Source organism: Temnothorax longispinosus, chromosome 8 (assembly GCF_030848805.1).
Source record: "Temnothorax longispinosus isolate EJ_2023e chromosome 8, Tlon_JGU_v1, whole genome shotgun sequence".
Taxonomy (NCBI): domain Eukaryota; kingdom Metazoa; phylum Arthropoda; class Insecta; order Hymenoptera; family Formicidae; genus Temnothorax; species Temnothorax longispinosus.
Genome location: NC_092365.1, coordinates 16,896,658 through 16,920,185, shown reverse-complemented (window position 1 = coordinate 16,920,185; position 23,528 = coordinate 16,896,658). Strand labels below are relative to the sequence as shown.

The window sequence follows — 23,528 nt, the reverse complement described above, 5'->3', positions numbered from 1 at the left end:
ACGGGCAATGAAATTCTGAAAAACTCGGCAGGCGGAGCCCTCGTCCAATGCGGGACCGGAACGGATCGAGGAAGTTTTCTCTCCTCTTTCGCCGACCGTCTGCAGCCCGCGGGCAATTATACCTTTATGTATACGTGCACGTACGTGTGTATGTGAAATGTTCGAGGCCGACCACGGTCCGGTAACTCGTTTCTTACTTCCCTCTACCCATCCGTTAGCTTCTCGATCCACAAAGATATCCTCCGCTACGATTCCTCCTTCTCGATATTTCGCTGAGCGCGGTCATAAAATAATTGGCCGGGCTCCTTTCACGTCCACGCGTTCAGCGGTCCGGTACCTGACATCCTGTCTTTCCGTTATAATTGCCGCGAATTACGTATATACGCGGTTAAACACGATGACGTTGTTTCATCGCTGCGAAATACGTTTTGTTTAACGACTTTGAATAAGTAATTTAACGACGACACTAATAAATCATGGAAGCGTGCGGATTAACAGAGGAAGCGATAATTATAACTCCGATAATTCACCGGGTGGAGCTAGTCACATTTCAGAATAGTCAAAATAAATTAATTACAACTGTCTAGACCAAAGTACAAACAGCAATAATGCTATTTGTTCCGTTCGTAGCGCATTAATCGTCGTACAGTCATCGCATAATTAATAACGACATATTAATGTTAATCAATGAGTATGTCACTCACGTGGTGTGAGGTTACAAATCATGTTACATAAACGCTACGGTAATGCTAATATTCGTTACGTGTGCAAAATGTTTGCAGCGATAAAGAATTGTATGTGAACTTAGTGTCTAGTTTTTCAAATTCATCGTTAATAACATTAACTCTTGCCATCTCGTCGCACGTGTGATTTGCGTGCTAAAAAAAAATACGCTATTAATAAAAACGAGAAAACGAGGCTATTGTAACGCGTTAGGCCGATCGAACATCGCGAAAATAGACTTCCGCTAGCCATATTTCTACATATCGCATATCGAACATCGTTCGACCAGAATAAACATTCGCACGAACGCGATGAACCTATCTCAGCGCAAATAAACCAGATAAAGATAGAACGTTCAAGGGGAAGTCATTCTATTGCCTCAGCCGGTCATTTCCTTTCCTTCGCTCTCGGTGACGTAAATCCGCGATTCGCCGTGATTTTCGAGGGAATTTCGCTGAGCGGCGGGATAACAATGGTAGTATACCTTTCCCCGAAAGTTCCAGAAGCGTTTCTACGCGAACAGAAAAGCGTAAAAAGAGAGAAAAGTGTATATATACTAGATATCTCACAGAAGTCATGCAGTTTCTCTCTGCTACGGATATAGGAGTTTTTATCAAATAAAATTTTACTGATTATCCAGAAATTTTTCCTTTTTCCAGAAATTATCAATTATCAATTTTCAATATTACATATTAATAATTAAATCTGTTTCGTTACTAATCTACATGCTGAAGATTAAGGTTATTTTGTAATCAAAAGATTATTGATACAAAAGATATCTCCATTATTGGAAAATGTTTCCAAATTAATTAAAGACCATATAGAGATAATAACAGGAGAACACCCTGTATATAAATAATTAAAAAAAAAAAAAAAAAGAAAGCAATGAGAAAAAGGGGAAGAGATAAAGGTAGGGTGAAAATTCAATCTCTCGGTTAAAGAAGTTAAAACGATCTTCGGCTTATCGGGAAGTTGCCACGCGTACGACATTGCTCCGAAACGGATTTCGGTCCCCGGACATATTTAATTCCACCCACTCTAGATGCAGCGCACTTTCGTAAATTATCACCGTTAAAGTCGGAGTAAGTTTCTCGTAGGATGCATAAGACCAAGACGTGGAAACATAAATTGCATCGGATGATCGAATACTCAATCGATCGACGGTCACGACTATTAAGTTAATGAAATCTGTCCGCTGTTCTCCTAGCACAGTCAATAAAGTAAATAGTGAAAGAGATACTGTCGATTCTGTCTAAACAAGTCTCAATGCCAAAAATCTCAAGTAGAAAAAGGTTAAAAGTACAATATTTTCTCTCATGTCGCTATAAATAAGTTAAAAATTGTAAATAGAATAAATTTAAAGTCAATTTTTGCTTAATGAAAATTTGCTTTTACATTTACTTTTGAAACTTACTGTTAAAAGCGCTTTCTAAACGCGTTTCTCACGAAAAAAATATATTTTTTATTTCTATCCACATCATATCCAGCTTGTGACTTGCGACGCAGAGTCACAAACACCCATGGCGATTGCTGAATCGTACTTTTCGGGCTGTAGGAAATCAAGTTTCGTCTCAGCAGACTCACATATTCCAACTGCATCGCGGCTACAAGAATGACGGCAATTCGCGAGCGGTCTTTATGGCCGGATGATCCCCGAATGGAAACTTTTGAATGCAATAATAATTCCTGCGGGGGCGTTAAAGGTATATAATGTTACAGAGCAGGTACGTGTACATAATGCGGTATGTAGTCTATTATCCAGTGTCGCGGCCTATCGTACCAGCGCGGCGTGGCGCTCACCTATCTCTGTACGTGACCAAAATACCATCGATACTCCTCCGCGTCGCTGATTCCTCGATCTTTTCTCACTTTCTTATACCGTATTTTTGTGTCACGGTGAATCGAGGCAACGGATTGCCCCGACTCTTCGATGCGTGCATCTCTCGCCACTGACAACGAAGTGAACGATGACGATCAATCGAATAGTTAACGCGCTTGTACTTCAACAGACCAAAAAATAACCGACACGATATTGATTTTGTTCGATTAAGAGCATTGATCACATAATTTACGAGTATTGTAAATTATATGACTAAAACCATCTTAATTGATACACTAAGCCTAATTTTTATTGCTAATATTATATCGTAAACGTATCACGAATACTTTTCTTAAAAATAATAGGTTATTCCAACGCGTATAAAAAATAACAACTAAATTCTTCTGATCACGTGTTTATAAAATATAAATAAGAACTGAGAGATTGTATATATTGCAAACCTGTTAGAGTCGGAATTTAAATGATCGCATTAAATTAAAATCAATCGTGATATATGTACTAAAATAGTCTAAAATATAACTGTAATATGATCTGAAATAGTCACCGCCCGAAGACCGATGTAAACTTGCGGACTTCACATTTCGTCGGGCTGAGTAACGCCTACGGAAACTGACGCATGAATGATACATGAACGAGCCTCAGGGATCGTCTCGCATACCATTACCACCGGTAAAGAGTCCCTTAGAAAATCTCTCGAACGGGAATACTTAGTTCGCATTTGCATAACATTCGTACGTATGTTTCAGCAGACGATCGCTTCGAAAAAATAAGAAAAAGAACATTCGGCTGTCGCAAAATTATATTTTTTCTTAGGAAAGAAGAAGAACTTTGTATTTGCACAACTGAAAAAAATTTATTTACCACTTAACGAAATTTTGACTGTGTTCAAGTAAATATTTCGTTCAATAGTACTAAAGGAAATATTTATTTGAATCAAGATTTATAACAATTTTTCTGTGGAACAAAAAATATTTCCTAGACAAATGAAAAATCGTGAACTGAAAATGCAATGAAATTGTTTACTTTATTATAGTACTATATTCGTTGCCATTCAAGACAATCAGATCTTGCCTTCAAGATCTGCATTTCTTAATCAAATAAATATTAACCTAAAGAAAATAAATATACTTGAGGAATACAAAACCATTTCGATTTATAATTAAAAATGCAATAAATTTTTTTGCCCTACTTATAGTAAATATTTCGTTGATTCAAGACAAATCAGAATCTTGCTTCAAGATCTGCATTTCTTAAATCAATACAATAATTAACCCGTAAAGAAAATAAATATTTACTTGAGAATACAAACCATTTCGATGTATGAATTACAATTCAGTGAATTGTACTTACTTATAGTAATATTTCGTTTAATTCACGAAAACAGATCTTGCTGTTTGCAAGATCTGGCATTTCTTAAATCAAATAAATATTAACCTACAGAAAAATAAATATTACTTGAAATACAAAACCATTTCGATGTGATGAATTACAATTCAGTGGAATTGTTACTTACTTACAGTAAATATTTCGTTTGATTCAAGACAATCAGATCTTGCCTCAAGATCTGCATTTCTTAAATCAAATAAATATTAACCGGAAAAAAATAAATATTTACTTGAGAATACAAAACAATTTCGATTTATGAATTAAAATGCAATGAATTTTTGCCTACTTACACTAAATATTTCGTTGATTCAAGACAATCAGATCTTGCCTCAAGATCTGCATTTCTTAAATCAAATAAATATTAACCAAAAGAAAATAAATATTTACTTGAGAATATAAAACCATTTCAATTTAATTTTCAAATAGTTTTCTATTTTTTTTAAATATTTTTATAGTGTAATCTGTATTTATTGTTTCGTATATATATTTCTATTTTAATTACAATTAATTAACATTACGCATTTATTTAGAACGCATTCGACGGGATTTGAACCTAAGATGTTCGGGGTCGCAACCTAACACGCTAACGCTGAGCTAATCGTACGCTTGTGGTATCTATCATTATAACAATATATATATTTCTACTCTTTATCACAGAAATTTCTTTATTTCAAGTAAATTTTTACTGCCGCCAGAAACACAGAGTGCCGCCGTTACTGCAAATTGTTACTTTTCTAATATTTATGTAAAGTTCAGAAGATTTTCCATCAAATCATATTTATATTTTCCATAAATTTTCAATAAATTTTCCATAAAATCCTATATATTTTGATCATATACGTTTAAGACTTAAATTGAAAACGAACTTGATTTCGGTAAATGATAAACTTCTGAACTTTACATGAATATTATCATAAAATTAAATTGTAGTTATGGACATTCTTGCTTCCGGCGGCAGTATATTGATAATTTGAAAATGCTAACACTTTGATTTAAGCAAACTATTATCTTAGATAAATAAATACTTTTTTATGCAACACGTGCATGGAAAGTGCCCCATTACGCACGCTACGCGTGCGTGATAGACCACCATTCCAGGCACTTGCAACATAAAAAGGAGTGTAAGTCGTGTGTAAAGATGAAAATTCCCGAGTGCGGACGTTTACGCACGAGCCGAAGGCGAGTGCGGTAACCGCACCCGGGAATTTTCATCTTACGACACTTGTTACACAAATAACTATTAATTTCGAACGAATGGTTTCTGTGGTCATTAAATATTTGTTACTGATCACAAAGAAATATGTTGTCGGTTTCAAAAAACCAAATCTTTGATTTGAGCAAATATTTTCTTAGAAAAAGTAAATATTTGTTAAACATATTTATCGATATTAAAGTAATTTCTGGTTTGAAGTAAATATTTTCTGATACCATTAAGGACTCTAAAACTCGAAATAGTAATTCAAAAGCACTTATATATGAAATAAACGCATTTTTTACAGTTGTCGAAAATTATATTATACTAACAAAAAGTAAGTATATCAATAAAAATATTATCTTTTTCTAAAATTTCTTTGTTATTAGTTCTATGTATTGAAGAATCCATCTTTCTACAGTGTTATAGAAACTTAAGCAAATTGATTGTGCGCGATGTTTCGCAAAGATTTTATTGCCATGCGCCGTTTTGAAGATCGGACAGAGGAAAAAAGAGAGAGAGAAAGAGAGAAAGAGCGAGGGACTGTAATTGGTATGTAAATCGCGTTACAGACCGCGACTCGCGCATACACGCGATAGAGAGACGACACGCATCCGATGCAAACAGTCAGATAGGAACAGAGTGGGCTTATCGTTTATGCGTGCTCGTACTCGTTGGGCTTTACCATATATTATCCTCCACACCGATATCAGTCTAAATCGAGCGACTCTCCCGCCGTATCGATTTTCGCATCGAATGTTCCCTCCAAACGGCCGACGTATCGTCCAAAGTGATTTCTATCGCTTCCGGGCCAACTTGCGCGTTTAATCATATCCCCGCGATGATTTATTTTCTCATTCTAGTTTTCAGTTGGCAGTCCGTACCATCTGTATTTTATTTACATCACGCAGAACAAGTGATCAGTGAATGACTCTATGTTTGTTTCTCTATTAGTCACGTAAGATCGGGTTTAACATCCTTCTTTTATTATCAATACTACAATATAACTATAATATATAAGTATATACTTCTTGCATAAAATTAATCTAATTAAACAATATAAGTGAACTCGACCGACATGTGAATAACACAAATACATAGAAATATCTACGCCTTATACACACAAGCTAAATCTTTTGTGCTTAATAATATTAATCTAATTAAACTTTACAATTTTACTAACAAAAAATTGAATTAGATTAGAGATTAGAAAAGTGCAATATAATTATACAACGCAAATTCCAAAACAAAAGTCTAAGATATTGAATATAAGAGCCCGTATAAATATAAAAATTATATTGTTTAATTTGTCTCTCCAATGCATGTCATATCGACCACGTTACCAATACGTGTCTCATCTACACTCACATTATGTTCGCGCATTCCGGCAAAAGCGCGCGGTTCTAAACATTGAAAATTCGAGAAACGAGATCTCGCACGCGAAAGTGCGAGAAAGGGACGAAAAGTGGAAATATGAAAGTCTCCGTTTTCTCCCGGCGCCCTTTTCTCCCCGGGTTAGAGTTACTTCGCATCCAATTCCGTTCACTTCCTTGCTCGCGGTAACCAACGAGAGCAACGACCGCCATTCCCGCCAAAGTCGCATGTATTTTCACATTTCGTCGTCTTTTCGCGCTATACATACGACAAAACGTGATGATCTATGATATTCTTTGCATTTTCATGATCGTGGAAAAGTGACTATATAGTTTAGCGGTTAAAGTAAGTAACTGAGTTAACAGCGAACGTTTTCTATGGCATAAAAGATTGAATTGTATATTCTCATATTATTTCGTAATAACTCCAAAAGTAATACAATAATTAAAATAATTAATGAATCAACAATGCAAGTTTTTATTTATCTCGTTAACTGTGTTTCTTTTCTGCTGTGTTATCAAAATGTGTTGATCCTAATGGATCACGTTGCACGTTAATATGTGCAATGTTGAATATTAAAGAATAAAATTTAAACCTATATCTTGAGTTAAATAACATTTTGTTACTTTTAACTGTCATGTGTGTCAAAATTTATTATTTTAATAAAAAACAGTATTATTTTAACTCCATTGATTTAGTTAAGTTATTGTTTTAGTTAAATTAACGACATATTAAGTAGGAGCAGTAGTGACCTATAGGAATAATTAAAAATGGCTCGAATTGAGTATAATTTGGCACTACGAATTTAACAGTGTGTGGCTACAAGCAAGCGGTAAGAATAAAATACCTTCACATTACGAAAGATTGAAATTTATTAGTGATTATCAACGGTGGAACAAAAACCTACGTGCGTTTACCTTAGTGTGATTGCCGAGGGTAGCTGGGAACGAAATTTGTTTGCCGCGAGCCGGAGTTTCGCCCCGTTGGAACAACGAGAGCGGGTCCAATGAGATCTCAATGAGATTAAAAAGTTGTCAACTGCTCTTTCCTTCCTTCATCCCGGCTATTCCCCGCGTTCCCTTTATCCCTGGCACGTTCCCGTTTTCGCGCCACTCCCGGGAAACTTTGCTAGTTAAAATTTCTCATAGCACGTTCTGAAAAGAAACCGTTCCCCGTTGCTGCTACCGCATTGAAGTCAAGCTCGGGGAATGCACCACCTGATAATAGCGCTCGGAGACACTGCCTGTCCGCATTTCCCCTCGAATTACCAATGTCTTGGTGGTACGAAGAAAGGGAAAAAGGGAAATAGGAGATGCAGCAGATATTCCAATTTGTAGTTAGCAATCAGCAAAATGGAAAACTATTCTTTAGAATGTTGATGTCGTCGTAATTAAAATAAAGTTGAAATAATCTTTCAAATAGTAAAGACATGTTTCAGTCCTGTCGTAAAAGAAGTTAAAAACGTGAAATTACCCATGTACCTACATATATTATAATAAATACATTAATTATTACATCTTTTAAATACCAATTCCAAGGATGTAAATACCTTAAGATTAAAATCGTTCGCGTGTAAAAAAAAACCGATGAACACAGATCATCATTAGTATCTCGTTATTTACGTACATTATCGATCATATACGGTTGACAAATGTACCTCAATTTAAACACTTATATTAACGGAGGTTTGCATTTAATAGCGAGACGCATCCAGCGGAATACTATTTATTAACTCGCATAATTCATAAACTCATATGATTCATTAATCCCTTCTAAAGTATTTGTGCGAAATGGGTGATCCAACTTCAGTCTAACTCAGTAAAGAATCTATCATTAAAATTAATTTCAAAGTGATCAATACGCGAAAGCATTTTATATATACCCCCACGTATGTATATCTACATTTTTACATGTTAATATTTCTCTGCGGTATTTACGGTATTTTTACGTCCGTGCGGTATTTAATTCAAAGAAAATATCGCGGCATGAGAGTTCTTAAATATATCGTGACCCGGTTTCAGGAAGTAGGATTAATCACTTAGCAAATGCACGTACGCTCCGCCACTCGGTGGGTGGTCCAATCCATCTCGTGAGACTCGCAAGGAGATCGCGAGACCGCGAGACAAACTAAGCGTCGGTAGTGCAAACTGAGGCTGCGGAGACGCCTTTGAAGACGAAACCGAAGTTCTGTTTGCGGACACATTTCCCCGCTCGCGTATGCCGTGACGTATGTTCAAAGCAACGCACATTAACGCGTTGCAACTCTTATCTTATCTCTGATCCGCGCATTATCGGTGCTAAAAGCCTTGCTTCCCAAATAATTACATATTTAGCCATGGTTAATGTGCAGCCATAGGCGATAGCATTATTCGCCTTCGATTCTATTGAGGGCTAGGGCTATAATTAGATCAGTTTGCTCACCGGGACAATATGGGTTATCGATTATGTTATTTTAATTGACGAATCTAACAACCTAGGCACTGTTAATTCGAGAATTAAACCATAATATTAAAAACTTTATCGAACATAATATTAAATTATACTTATTAAACGTAATATTGAACTAATTTAAACTGACATTAAGTTAATTATGTCGAAAGAAAAAAGTCGGTAATAGTAAACAGGATTAAGACTGAAAAATTGTTAAACCTTGCGAATGCAATGTCAACTTACGGAAAAGAACACGATAATGAAGAGTTAGATCGATTTACGTGGATAATCATAAGAAAGATGGAAGAATCATTCACATACGTGGTCACATATGTGTACGCACGTGCGAAATCATTTCTGCATGTAACCAGCAAAGGGAAAGGAGGAAGCACGGTGTACGACTGTGCGATAAAAAATATATTTGCCGTCCCAGTTTGCTCCGGTTGGCGTAGTACGGCGAAAGCTCTTCAGTAAATCCAGCTTAAGGCAGCTGTGTAAACGTTGACCTATATTACAATCACGGCGCCCGGAGCATCCGCCAGCAGCAGTAGCAGCAGCGGCATCACCACCACCACCATTGGCATCAGCATCGCCATCAACGAGCGGCGTCGTTAGGACAAGGACTACAAAGTAACCCGATGTAATAGCACGCGGGAGAAACGTGTATAGTTCGCCCGGATACTAAATACGTTCAAGTCGGGTGTCACAATTATTTCTTACCGCGATATTCGCTCGACGACCCGGCCGTCAAGAGGGCCCTTCAAACACCGTTTCTCTTGTATCGGTACCAGTAATCATCGGGCTCGCCTGCACAAACGAGAAACTCGCGCCCTTAATTAATGCAGAGGTCCGGACGTAGTTTGTGGTAGTGACTATCCTTCAACTTCTGAAATAGTGCAAACTCGCGCAAAAGTTTTCGGTCGCTGATTATATTACGAGGTCTTACCGCGGTATTTATGAGAACTAAAGTTAAACCGTTGGACGATGTATAAGATATCGATTAAGAATGTAACTTTAATCGTTTTAAATATAAATTTATTAACGATTACAAATTTCGAGTGTATCTTTTATTCAATAAATACGATAATTAAATGACAATCAAATCTATCATACAATTTTGAAAACGTAAATTATATTTGATTATTGAAATAACAGTAATTTTAATGATACTTTGGTATTTCATTGCATTTGGTAAACTACGATGTATTACAGTTGCACGAACGATATATGATTAAAGTAACAGAGCTTTCTGTTCCGTTATTTACTTATTTATTTATATTCCTTAATGACCAATCCTGCCAATTAATCGTCTTGCGATACATGTGTATCCATCAACATTGCACTCGCGAATCTATTTTGTGCCGACGTTTACTTTCATACAGACATCGATGAGATCAGAACGTGCCGTGAGAGGAGAATCTCGCATGTCGTGAACAAGGGCTTCACTTTATTTCTCTAGCCGGCTTCATCACCGATATACTATCGTCTAATCTTCTGATTGTGAGAGAACGACTACACTGCGGAAACGATACGGGATAAGCCGGGCTGGACGTACGTAAAGAAAAATGGTACAACTACTGCGCAAGTAGTCCGCCTCCACGACCATCCTCCTCCACCAGCCCAACTCCCTGGCCCGCTATCTATGGTCCGAGGGTTGGGTGGTAAAAGCGGAGAGACACTTAAAGGATTTACGGGGCTGAGAACTCTAGACTCCGCTCGGATCGGCTCGAGAAGTACGGGCGAAACTAAGTGCACGCTTAAGAAGGAAAAAGAAAGTAAACGAGAACGCGATGTATATACGGTCAATTTTCCGTTGTCAAGTTAAACTTCCGATATATGCTCCGTTGTATTTGAACGGGTGTCAATTTCGTCGCGATTCATCGATATTATTCAAAAATATCTTAGACAGGAAGTTCATACGATATACATAAGTATGTGTTATAGATATAGTTAATTATAGATAAGAAATAATACCCAGATACATCAGTAAATATAATTGAAAAATGGTAAACGCGAAATAAATTTACTCTAAACTGTATAACGTACACCGGGAGAGCGATGCACTATAAAGTACTAGAGAATGAAAAGCTCTAATATTTGCCGATAAAAACCAAATATTTGGACATACAACATACGTGGTAAGTGGCGTTATTTCGAAGGAGGAATAATAAAAGCCCGATAAACTGCAGCCCATTGTGCACTAGCTTGACTATCGTTTGAGAGGACGGCCCTTGCATCACCGGCATTGTTGTGGGCTGTAACACAAAGCTTTTCCTTCTCTCACACCCTCGGCACCCCTTGCCACTTCGCGCACCACCCGCTTCACCCTTCCCGTTCTCATTTCTCGAGGCTGTCTGCTGCCGAAGGGGATAACTCGTTCGTTGCAACGACGAAAAGAGCATTATGGACGGAAACTTTACCGCAACGTAATTTTCCTTGGAAGAAATTGCAGAACAAAGCATTAATTCGCTTCGAGATGTACGATAGCAGGCAGCCTAAAACACTTGCTCTAGTAATTTAGAATTATAATGCCGTTGAATTTTAATTTTTATAACGTCTGCAAAATTTCCGTACGTAAAAAGAAGTAAATATATCTGCGAGAAACGAAAGCGAGATATCTCCACGTGTTTAAGCGCGAGCGGAGCGTTGGATGTGAAACCAAGCAATCCCTCCAAGTTAGAAGAGAAGTTCGCTACTTTATCTCCCGCGGTTCTGAGAAAGAACTCACTTCATTGGTTTCGTGAGATGCTGCGAGCTAAGTCAGTGCTAACGTAGGAAACTCGGCCGAGCGCGGAGCAAGTCTGATTCCTTCTCTCCTCGGCGAATACGGGCAATGAGCGGATAAGAGGGGGCCCAGGAATCTCTCTTTTCCATTTTCCCTGACTCCGTCGTGACGAAGCGTTTACATTGCACGTGTACAACATAGACCGGCGGTGTAACAGACACCGAGCAAGCGAATGCGTGGGCGTGGAGAGAAAGGTCTCGCAGAGCCAAGACGGCCAAAGCCACTTGAGCATTCCGCGTGAAGCCACGTGGCGATGTTAAGGCCTCGCTAATGCACCCACCGCGCGTGTATACCTCGTGCAAAATTGTTGGCGCGTTCACTTTGTGCCGGTCCGGGATTCTGGAGCTCGCCTGCCGTCATGTTGCACGAAAAAAAAGGACCAACTAATGAGAAACGAGCGAGCATGTAAGCTTATGAGCGTTACGGATGAAAAATACTCCAAAAAATTTTCCCGTTTTCGACGATATGTGATATGTGAGCCGTATCTCGAAATAGTAGGTTTTCCCAGCTCGGAATAACAAATTTCAGATGTTCCACATTGATGAGAATCAATATTTTTGTAAATACACCCACCATTTCGCGGTTATCATATTTAACTTTGTAAATTTTACCTTTAAATGTCATGAATTATATTCAAATATATTCTTGCGCGGCGATATCTCTGACAATTATGCCTACGCAAATATCAAAAGAAATTCTCACCATAATGTTTCCTACGCCATGCATGGATAAGCAGAATATGTAATTATAATTAAATAATGTTAATTTGATAATTTATGATAAGCACGGGCGAAAAATAGCAACGCGCGACCCGTGGTTTCAATTGACACATTAATTAGGGACAAGCAGCGCACGTGTCTCGTTTGCATATCGCCTTTATCGTCTCTGCATGTACTACCGAGACCGGAACAACGAGAGAGGAAGGTTACGAAGGGGTCGCTGGACCGGCAGAAACTTATAGCAAACCTGGCTGGTAGGTAGGAACGGGGCTGAATGCTAAGCACGGCCAGTCGGTTACATTTGCTTGCCGCCCGGCTTCTTAATGAAAACCAACGGCATGGAAACGTCAGGTTTGCTTTGCCTTAAAATTGGAGGCACGACTCGCTTAGCACTGGTATTCCCAACGCAAACGGAATGAGGTTCAAATGCACGGCTAATTCGCTATGCTGTTTTACATATAACCTTGCCAGCGATCAACTCTCTCTCGTTCTATACACGCATATCCTAAGTACATCGACGTAAATGAGAATGCATTTACGAAAAATACGGTTTTAACTTCATAAAGTAACGAATAAAGTGACGAATACAGAAATAGAAAATCCAAGTTTACTACTATGTTTCAAATTCTAAAAAGTTTCAATTTTGTATAAATAATTTTCTCTATATTTCTTCGGTCATTTATTATATTATCATCTTTAATATGGACAGAGAAAGAAAATTTAGTCGCTCCTGATGAACGCTGACACGAACGAACTGCACGCTGTAGCTACAAGCAGTGGAGTGAGCCATAATAGCCTTCACGATTGTCTACTTCATCGTGACTACTTATAAAGCGATAAAGCATCGTCTCGCGAAAAGAACCGTACGCTCGTTTACCTTTTAACGATGGCGAGAAGCGCGGATGCAATAACTCGACGGAAAAGTAACCGGAAGGGCCGCCGTGTTGCTCGTTACGTAGCGTCTACGCTTTTACACTCCCCGATACACTCGGCCTTAACTTTTTACTCTCTTCATCGGCCTTTACAGAAAATTAACGACGACATGGCGCGGAGCGAGGCGCTCGATTAGAGGCTGAATATTTATGTCCGCCTCCTTTATGCCCTCCCCATTTTCTGTAAGAGAAAGTGTTTATATTACCGCTTGTCTCAGCGAAAAACGCGATGTCCAATTATTTCTCATTATTCCCTCATTCATGTCAAACTTCATAGCTAACTTTTTCGCTTTTCAAACTTTTCCGAATAATTGTCTTTACGATGACGAAATAAATCGAACAAGATTGATAAGAAAGGAAACCAAAAGAGACACTTTTTCGTATTGATATCAATTGCTTGTCAATAGCTAAGCAATAGAAGCAGATGTACAGGAATATATAGGTACACAAGAAATATTAAAACAAATTTTTATGGATTATAAATACAGGATCATCAGAATTAAAGGATTGGCGATGTGGTGCTTTATTCAAACATCTCTTTTTATTCTTTTTAAATAAAAAATATAAATAAAAAAGAGCTCTTTAACTTTCGCTATTCTGCTCCATCTGTACCAAACATGTATATAAAACTCGTTCTTATTCTTATTCTCTTTATTATTATTTAATTAAATCTTGTTTCAAAATTTTCTCAAATGTTTATTACACTATTGTTCGCGAAACCGTATGTATGATATGTAAATGTATGCGAGTATTCGTAATAGAGCTCGGGTCCGCGGGTTCGTTAAGCCTAAATGACGGTGCGGATTTGTCATCTCTGCGGGAACGAATATCTCTTGCGTGTCACAGACCTCCCAGCGACCTCGGAGTGGTCCACGGCGATGTAAAATTCGACGCTGGCGCAGGTGCGTGTCCCACGCGTTATCGACCAGCGATAAACGCTAGACGATACATTGACGTGATACGCGAACATCGAGAACGACGGTAAGTCGGTCTCCCCATCGTTGGACGGCATGATCAAAATGAATGTTCACGTTGATAATGCCCGCGCTACACCGCCCGCATCTACGACAAATCGCGATACGATTCAAAAACGATTAGCGCTATCTCGAGTCTGCATTTGACCGCGAAACCGACGACCAGTCACCAGTCGCTTTCTGTTCCCCCATAGGATACGTCAACGGGGCATTCCATGTATATCCACGTAATTATTTAATTCTTTAAAATACCAATTATTTCTGCATAGAACCGCAATTTCATCTTACCTCTTATGTTAACTTTTCTTTGTTATAATTTTTAATAGTTTATATGTTAGTATTATTATTAATATATGTTTGTATGTATTATTTATATGTTAGTAATTTATATTCTCCCACATGAAAGTTGCGTAAAAATATTAAAAATATCAAAGAAACATAAAGCTGCTAAAATACACGCTACCATGTTAAGATAAAAATGTTGCTTGATACGATGCCCAGGCGTAATTCCTCGTGCCGATACACTCGCGTATCTTTCGTACCCTGTGGGTGCCCACACCCTCCGGATTCGATCGGGCGTTTCGCGGCGCGATTCGAAGGCGATTAATATTATCCGAAGCTGCCGATACGGCTAACGCTCCGTCACGGACGAGGAGAGGAGAAAAGGAAGCCGAAGCCGAAGCGGTGGCGGCGGAGGCGTCCGCAACCGGCAACGAAACCAATAACTATTAATCGAAGCGCCACCGCACATTCAGCAAAGTCGACGCGATTCGAACGCGCGGCAACCCTCGATTACATTCCCCGCACCCCTGGCCGCGGAGCGTCGAAACACGCATGTATTTCAAACGACGAACACCACCCTAAACGCAAAGTCGTGTCTCTCTTTACGGCCCTTTCATCTTGCGTCGCTCTTCCCATTAAGCACCTCGGCGTAATAGCGTGCTGATTTCGCGATGTACGTATCTCTAAGGAAATATATCTTCAGCCCTTCAATTCCAGAGATATTCCCCGCATACCCTCAGAGTGCGCATTAATTTCTCAAAAAAGCATTAAACATAAATGTCTATTCACACACATTTATATACTTATATAGAACCTTTATATAACTAAATAACTTTCAAATATATTACATATACACATATACGTACATATATAAAGGATTTATACATTAGAAAAATCAAGACTGAGAATCGCAAAATAAATGTATTCGCTATATTCTCAGCAAAATATGACTATTTTTCTATCAAGAAAAAATATAAAATATAAAGAAGTAAAATAAATAAATACTCTCCACCTTGTAACTATTAATAACTATTCGAAGATCGCAATAATGTTGAAAGAGATCGAAGACCTAAGAAGACGGGGCGTTTAGATAAAATTATACTCGAATCTGGCATTACGTCTTCCGGTTACAGAGTGGAGTGTCTGGTACAGATGGTAGGGAGGAGCCAGACTGACCGGTTGACGGGGTTATCAAGAGAACGTAGATAACGTCGTTCCGTCTGCCGTCCTTAAACTGTCACACGTAACTCGTGTGGCGACTTCAACCGTGTTTCTCTCCTTTCCCTAATCGGTAGACTGGCGATCGCACGTACCGAAGTGCACGACCGGTTCGAAGATATACGACGGACGAATATCCGGAAGGGGCGGTCTGGAATTCTGGACTCCGTCCGAGAGACCACAGAACGAGAGGAAGAGAAAGAGAAAGAGAGAGCGCAAAGCGGTTTTCTACCTTCGTGAATGTGCACACATATCTACACACGTGATGTGTACGAAAATGCACCTAACAAGAGAGACTTTAGAGTGCCTCTCAATTGTTTCAGATTTTTAGAGAAGTTTCTTTTCGATATCTATTAGTCCCTTCTAAATCTACAATAACTATTATAAAAATAGTAAAGAAAAGCTCGTTTAATTTAATATAGTCTAATATAGTCTAAGTCCAACCATACAATTAATCATATTATATACTTTATAAAAAATCGCAAGCCGAAAAAAATTTGTTTCTACGATTTTTTAAAATTTGTACGTACAAATATCTGTGCAAGATATTTAGTTATATTAATTGATGCAGAGATATTATATGTTTAACTCACTCACCGTTGCTGCCATGAAGAAATAAGGGGCGGCTTGGAGGGCAGCAGTTGTGGCTTCAGTACACGAGCCATAGCAAACTGCCTTCTGACATTCTGTAACAACATAAAGAATTTTTCATTAGTAATGCAGTAATATGAAATCAGATACATCATGTACATAAAATAATTTGAACCACATGCTTTGAAGTGTGTTCAAAAGCGTTTATTTTATCCCGAGCTAAAAATGTCGAGAAAAATTTGGTATACTAGAAAATATTCGCAAGACAAATTTTCGCGCAAAAAATGTAGTAAAACGCGAGCGCATATCACGCAATATGTATATATAGCGAATTGAGGAATTCAATTTTGTGCGTACGATATCCGACGCCGAGAGACCACAAGAGTGCGGTATTTTTGTTTCCGGGTCTGTAACACAATTTCGCAAAACTGAGCAATATATAACGCAATAAATGGCGAGAGATGTTCCAATTTTTATAAGCGATTTTTACACAACTGTGCATTGTTTGTAAAAAATAACGAATAAACCAAAGGATGTAAAGAGCGTGTTTTAAAAGTCTCACATCGCTGAGTTATATAACGACAATTTCTCGATATTGAAAATTGAAATTTTCCGGAATTTCTCATTTCGGTCACTTGCGAAAAACGCGAATTACACAACCGTGCTGTTACATGGAAATCAATTTCAGAAATTCAGAGGCGAATGAGTCCAACGAGAGAGAAAGAGAGAGAGAAAGAATGTGAGTGAGTTAGTGAATGAGTGAGTGAGAGAGAATACAGAGAGAAAGGCAGCGGATAATCGTATACTAATTGAGAGCAAATTCGCTCTCGCGTAACTGCTGTGCGTTTTAATTTAAAGTCATGCAAAAGCGTTCTAGCGTTGACTCATCCGGACACCCGAATAAAGAGTGAAAATATTCGCGAAGAGGTAAGTACTCCTTCATTCATCGCGCGCTTTACAAGAACCGCATGGTACACGCGTCCCTGTAATTAAAAAAATTACGTCTTCTGGTCAAAGCCACTAGCATCGCTCAAAATCTCACTGTGACGATAAAACAAAATTGCCGAAATTCTGGTCGTTCCTTCGCCGGCGCCCGCGCCGATTCGAATTTTATTGGAATTTTATTGGAGATTCCCGTACGGTATACCGATGCGATTTAACGAATATATTGGATAAAGCGGAGGGAATAACATCTCGCACGAAACTATGTATGTGATACGTCAAATCTATTTAATGTTTTTGCGAAATATCCTATGTCCTATAAGAAACAATTTTGTTGCCACAAGTGTACGTTATAATGTTATGATAGAAAATATAGATATGATTAAAATATATCCACATGTGTTGCAGATTATAAATGTCAATTGTTCAAATCACGTGTCAGTTAAGTCACATTCGCGTTCATATCGACGCCAAAAGTATCGTCAAAAGTGTCTTACCTAATAAAATGACAGGAAAATATCATATATTTGAAAATATTTCTGTAAGCGCATAATCTCAAAAACAATATGTTAAGTATTCAAAAGTGGTTCTAAATATTACGCAAATTATTGCAGATTTATAAAATATCGTAATGAATTTAAATGATAAATTCATAAACCTTATTATAATAAATTAGCACGTCATACTGACGTAATAATCGTTAATAATGTACGTATAATTTAAACCCTCATTTCATCCAAATTGCATCCGCGTTTTATCGTGTCTAATTGCTGTACAATAAGAGGTTGCACGGCACTGCTGACGGCAAGATACGGTGTTTTCGACAGGAAGCACCGGACATTGCGTCGCGGAAAGAAAAACTTGAAACCAATCAATCCAATCAAAGACAACATTGCGCCCCGTTTCGCTCTCTTCGCTTTCGCTTCACGGAACTTGCGGGGTTCGCTGCGCCCGGTGCAACCCGCCAAATTAACCGAAGTTTCACACGCCCCCGCCAAAACTTGATACCCCTGGCACAGCCAATCAAACTTCGAGTTTCGGTAATCCCCGGGCCAAATACTCCCGTTTACACGTTACAGGTTATGGTATAAGACGGCCCGTTTCCTTGAGTTTCGCCGCCGCTAATACCCGGAGTTTCGGCCGCAAGTTGTCATCCGGTGGCGGCATGGCAGCCGGGTTACAATCGCGAGACCGCGATTTTCTTATCCGAAAAAAGAAAGAATTAATTAAAACTTACAAAAGCGTCTGTACGCCGAATAAATTGTTAAACCTTTTTTCTCTCTCTCGTACGGGATTACGTTTGCTGATTTCCAAATATAGGAGTTCTCATAGAACACCCTACCATTCGTTAGTCGAGTTAATTAGTGAGAAACGTGTAAATAAAAGAAAGGCGAAAGAAAGGGAAAAGAAGAGTAAAAAGAGAAGAGCGGGAAATGTAGCAATCTCTATAAAACTACACGTAGAAGGAAACCGAAGGACCGAGTTCTAGCAAATGAAATTACTTAAAGCAAACGCATTACTTTTTCAGTGCCACTATCCGATCGCAATGACCACCCCGGTTGGCTACTTTCGATTCGAAAGGGAAGCACCCGATGTGTGTTTCATTCCAGTTCTTGTCCGTAGGTGGCTTCCATCGGGGTCTCCCAGTCTCCCTCTTTCCGTCGCGTAGTTCCATCCCGAACACAGTCACATGCATATGCAAATTTATTCTGCCGGTGCATTAGTGAGCGCGACGTGCGACTGTGTTCTGTATATGCGTATATCCGCGCATACGTGCATGTACTTGTATACGATGGCACATTGCGTGGCGCGTGTATGCGTATATGTTGCGGAGAGCCATCGTACAGGCCGATCGCGGCGGAGAGGGTCATAAATTAAATGATGTAAATGCTCTGTCCACCCTCTATCGCTGCGAGCGGAGACGGCACACAGGGTTACCCTCTCGCGTCCACCGCCCTTCCGACTGGTCGCTGCTGCCGCCACCCCTTGTACCACCAGCTCTGACGATCGTCGCTCTAACCCCCTTTGCCTTGACGCTGGACCCGCCCGACTGATTATAATTATCGGGATCTACACTCCGGTCCAGTCTCGTTTGCGCGCGCGGGGGGGATGAAAACAAGTGAGAAAACGAGCGTATCTGTATCTGTTACATTATTTTTCGCGAAATATGTGACGCACGCGATTGAAGCTTATCGCGATTCGCGCGATCCAATATCAAAAGAATCATTACGCGTATATAGATAATTTTATTTTATTTTATTTAGTCACACGTAGACGCGACAATGTTCATAATCAATGTCCTGCATAATCAGTTTTAAATTAACTGAGGAGTAAGATATTATTATACTATTTTGATATTTTTGATACTCTGATGTTTAACTCCCGCTATTACTATTCACCTGTTCGTTATTTCCTTAATTCCATCATCGAGAAAATTTATTGATTTTTATTTATTGATTTTTTCAGATTACTTCCCGCGTTCTTCTTGGGAAACTCACAAGTTTCGGAAACGAATCGGCACTTAACGGGGTTATACAAAACCTACGTTATCTATTTATTCCCTCAATATCCGGTTCACCGATATTTATCTTCTTTCTTTCCATCTTCGACCGTAGCGCAGAAGAATAAGTGCCCGGCAGATTCCCGCCGAGCGATCGATAAGCGCGAGCTCTGACCTGATTTCCTCGACGTTAACTCGGCGAAGGAGAGAACATCGAGTCCCGAGGCCCCCTTTCGATCGAGGGAGATGGGAAGGATATCGGGCGTAGGATCGCTAAGCCCTGCTCTCAATCGGATTCGAATTTGATAGTATTTGAACAGCCCAGCGTCGCTCTCGTAAATTCGGCACGCCGTTTGTGTATCCCTTCCCCATACGCCACTCTTGGCTCCCTTCTTCCGCGCGATCCGATATTTGGTTCGGCGCAGATAACCGCTATCGATTGTTGTCGCCCGCTTTCCTAAAGAATCGTATTTGCAATGATCCAGTAGTAACTTGTTCCCGTAAACGCGTTCAAACAGATCCGGATACAAACAGACGCGTCGATTATCGAAATACTTAGAAATTGCGGTAATTCAAATATCATTATTTACAAATAGTTAACATAATAAATACTAAGATAATCACGTCCATCAATTAAATTCCGACTTATGATCGCATGTATAATCTAGTAGTATCTTATCAGAAATAAATTTATTGTAAATTATAATGGAAACAATCAGACGACTCACTGCTTTATATTTCAAATCATCGTATTAAGATATTTAAATAACCTAGATATCTTTTTTCGATTAAATTCAAACATATCTTCAAGGTTACAGATCAATAATGATTAATTTTACTGATATCGAAAGAATTGCATGGTTTAAAAAAAACAGTTTTTTTACATTTATTCTAAAGTGAATAATTCGGTTATCGCAATGGCTTAAAAAAACTGATTAAATATGCATCATGCAGCGAATCATACGCCCGAGTCGATCTACGGTACTTTCCAGAGATGCATGAAATATATCAAAGTCATTATCCCATTTCGTTCTTATGAAGGTTATTTATCCAATCCGCGCTGCGCGCTCGTAGCCTTATATCGAGTTCATGCGATATATACGTTCGCGATGTTCGCGGCCGAGCGCGCTTCCACCCCGAACGTAAAGCCGATGAAAATGCATTGGCCGTAAATAACGTCGGTCGGGTTTCGAAGGCGTGTACCCGCGCTTACAAGGAGATAAAATCAACTTGACCTCGTTCCATCCCCCAGCCGCATTTTCAGCTTCTTGCGCTTCGTGTTGTCCTCGCCCGGCACAATCGGCGATGAGATGGAAACACTCCCGTGCCCGATCGGAAAAAGGCGATAACCATTAAGAAAAATCAGCTGCGAGTTGAATCAATGAAAAGGACGCAAACGCGTGGCCAACAATATCGCGAAGAAGATTTTGCAATGATTTAATTTCAAAGTGCGAAGTTTTGTGCGCGAGTTTAAAAAGAGAAAAAAAAATAGTGAAACTTCCATCTGTTCAGCAACGCGCTCGAGTTTATTGTTAGAGTCTTCATGAAGAATCTATCGTCAGGATGTCCGAGATTCATTCAATTCATACTTAATCTAATTTCATCCGATTGCGTCAACTGCCTGTTACGATTATAACCGCATCGATTGATTTCAACAGCAGCCGGGCGAAAAATTCTGATACAGCACCGTGTTTATGCAATCCCGGATTACACGCTTAATATGCAAAATGTATGTACGTATGTATAACGTACAACGTATCGTAATTATGATGATCAACATGCCGTGCTTTCCATATCAATACCAATGCAATTATATGCATATATATATTCTGCATATGCAGAGAAATGGTTAATATCGGTCGAACGAAAATGATGTAAAAATTATATAAAAATCTTGACAATTGTTGTATCTTCGGAATATTATCATTCATCAAGGTATCAAAATAATATATAAATCAAAATGATATATAATGTAAGCTATATGTATATTGGCGCGAGACACTGCGTGTCTTTTGATAAATATAATACATGCAAATACAAAATCTAAAAAATTTACCTCCCTTTCAGAAAGTTACATTTTTATTATTTAACATAAAATTATTGCACCAATATTAATCATAACTGAAACACGACAATAATGTCGTAATATAAAAGTCCCATAAATCGTAAACCTGATGATCCACCTGACTTTACGAGCTACGTATAGTTACGTAAGTTTTGAGACCGGTTTCCTGTGGCTTCTGTAATATTCAACTTCTCGCACCCGTCGCTTCCGCTTCCGAAAATTTTGATGGAGATTTTAATCGAATAAAAGGAAGCGAGAGGCGAATGCAGAAACAAAACGGGTGCTTTTATTGCGGTAGCTGTTGAATATTCAAAGCGATAAGGGAACGGTCGTCGTCTGGCAACAATGCACATGCAGTATATACTTAGAAAAAAAATAGACAGAACATCGACATTATTGAATAAATGCATTTGTATTCTGACTGCGTATTATACCCTCGATTCTATTCTAATTTAACCTTGATCTGTCACTTCTTTAAAGAGATACCTCGTACAACGAAGGCTTTAACTTGATTGTTATTGTGTTTCCTCTTGTATTTGTACGTATCAGTGCAAGATCGGGATATGTAGATACATACGAGGCGGAAGTTTAATTTAACCACGGGAGACCCACTAAGGTCTCGTCCACGACTGTTTTGTATATATAAGGTAGAATCGGGACAGTTAAATTAAACTTACACAAGTAACGATATTATCTCTCTCTCTGCAGCTACCCCCCTTACAAAAGCAGTTCTTGCATTTACATGACCAACCGAGTCTCGCCCGTTAGAGAGATCCAAAATGGCTTTCTCTAGTATATTCCATAACTGCCGCGTTAACGGGATACCGGTCAAAATTAAGTTTCGCAGTGCGCCGACGTTAATTCGTCGAGACATTAGAGGATAAGTTAACAGGCTTTTACACCGGTAACGTAGTTACGCTTCGTTACGGAAAACTCAATCAGGGGACACGAAATATTTAAACCGATAATCGTTCGACGTTCCTTGCCTGCGCCTGCAGCCATAATGTTACCTCGTCGATGTAAACATATCTGAAAAGCGACGAGATACCCATTATGACTGTAACTTTGTCAAGCAACGAAGTAGAAAAAAATCGTGCGGTCTCGTTAAAATTTCTATTATTATAATTTAATATAACGATGACTAAAAAGCTTTGGACAAATTAAAAAGTTTCGAATAAAAATGTTGTTCAGCATGTTATTTCTGATACGTTATCTGTAGCGATCATTAAAACGCGCTTATTCGTTCGAACTTATCGCGATACTTCTTCGTTGCGGAATTTATGAGCGCACTTCAACTTAATTAATTCAGAAATAATCCAAATAATCCAACCTTTATTATAAAAATTCACAGAGCCATTCCTGCGTTGTTGTAAAGCAAGAACGCAGCTGCATATCACTGCACGCGGTTTTTTGCGACGCTATATCTCGCATTCATCTTGTCCAGTCCTTTTTTTTTCTCGACACATTAAATTTTTATATCATCTCCCGTTTGTGACTTAAATTTATATAGCGGAATTTGGTCGACTGCTCGTAAAGCGAGTTAAAGCACCGAAGGCAACTAAACTAATTCAAGCT

The 23,528-nt window shown here is 38.7% G+C and overlaps 1 protein-coding gene across 5 annotated transcripts in view; it reads right to left on the bottom strand.

Annotated features, from left to right (window-relative positions):
• The window catches only part of LOC139817287 (uncharacterized), a 388,078-nt gene that overhangs the window by 286,985 nt on the left and 77,565 nt on the right, over positions 1-23,528 (bottom strand). For all 5 annotated transcript variants that reach the window (XM_071785253.1, XM_071785252.1, XM_071785254.1 and 2 more), the window contains one exon: positions 16,453-16,541. In XM_071785253.1, coding sequence (XP_071641354.1) covers positions 16,453-16,464 — 12 coding nt within the window. In that variant the 5' untranslated portion in view covers positions 16,465-16,541. The remainder of the gene's footprint in view (positions 1-16,452; positions 16,542-23,528) is intronic.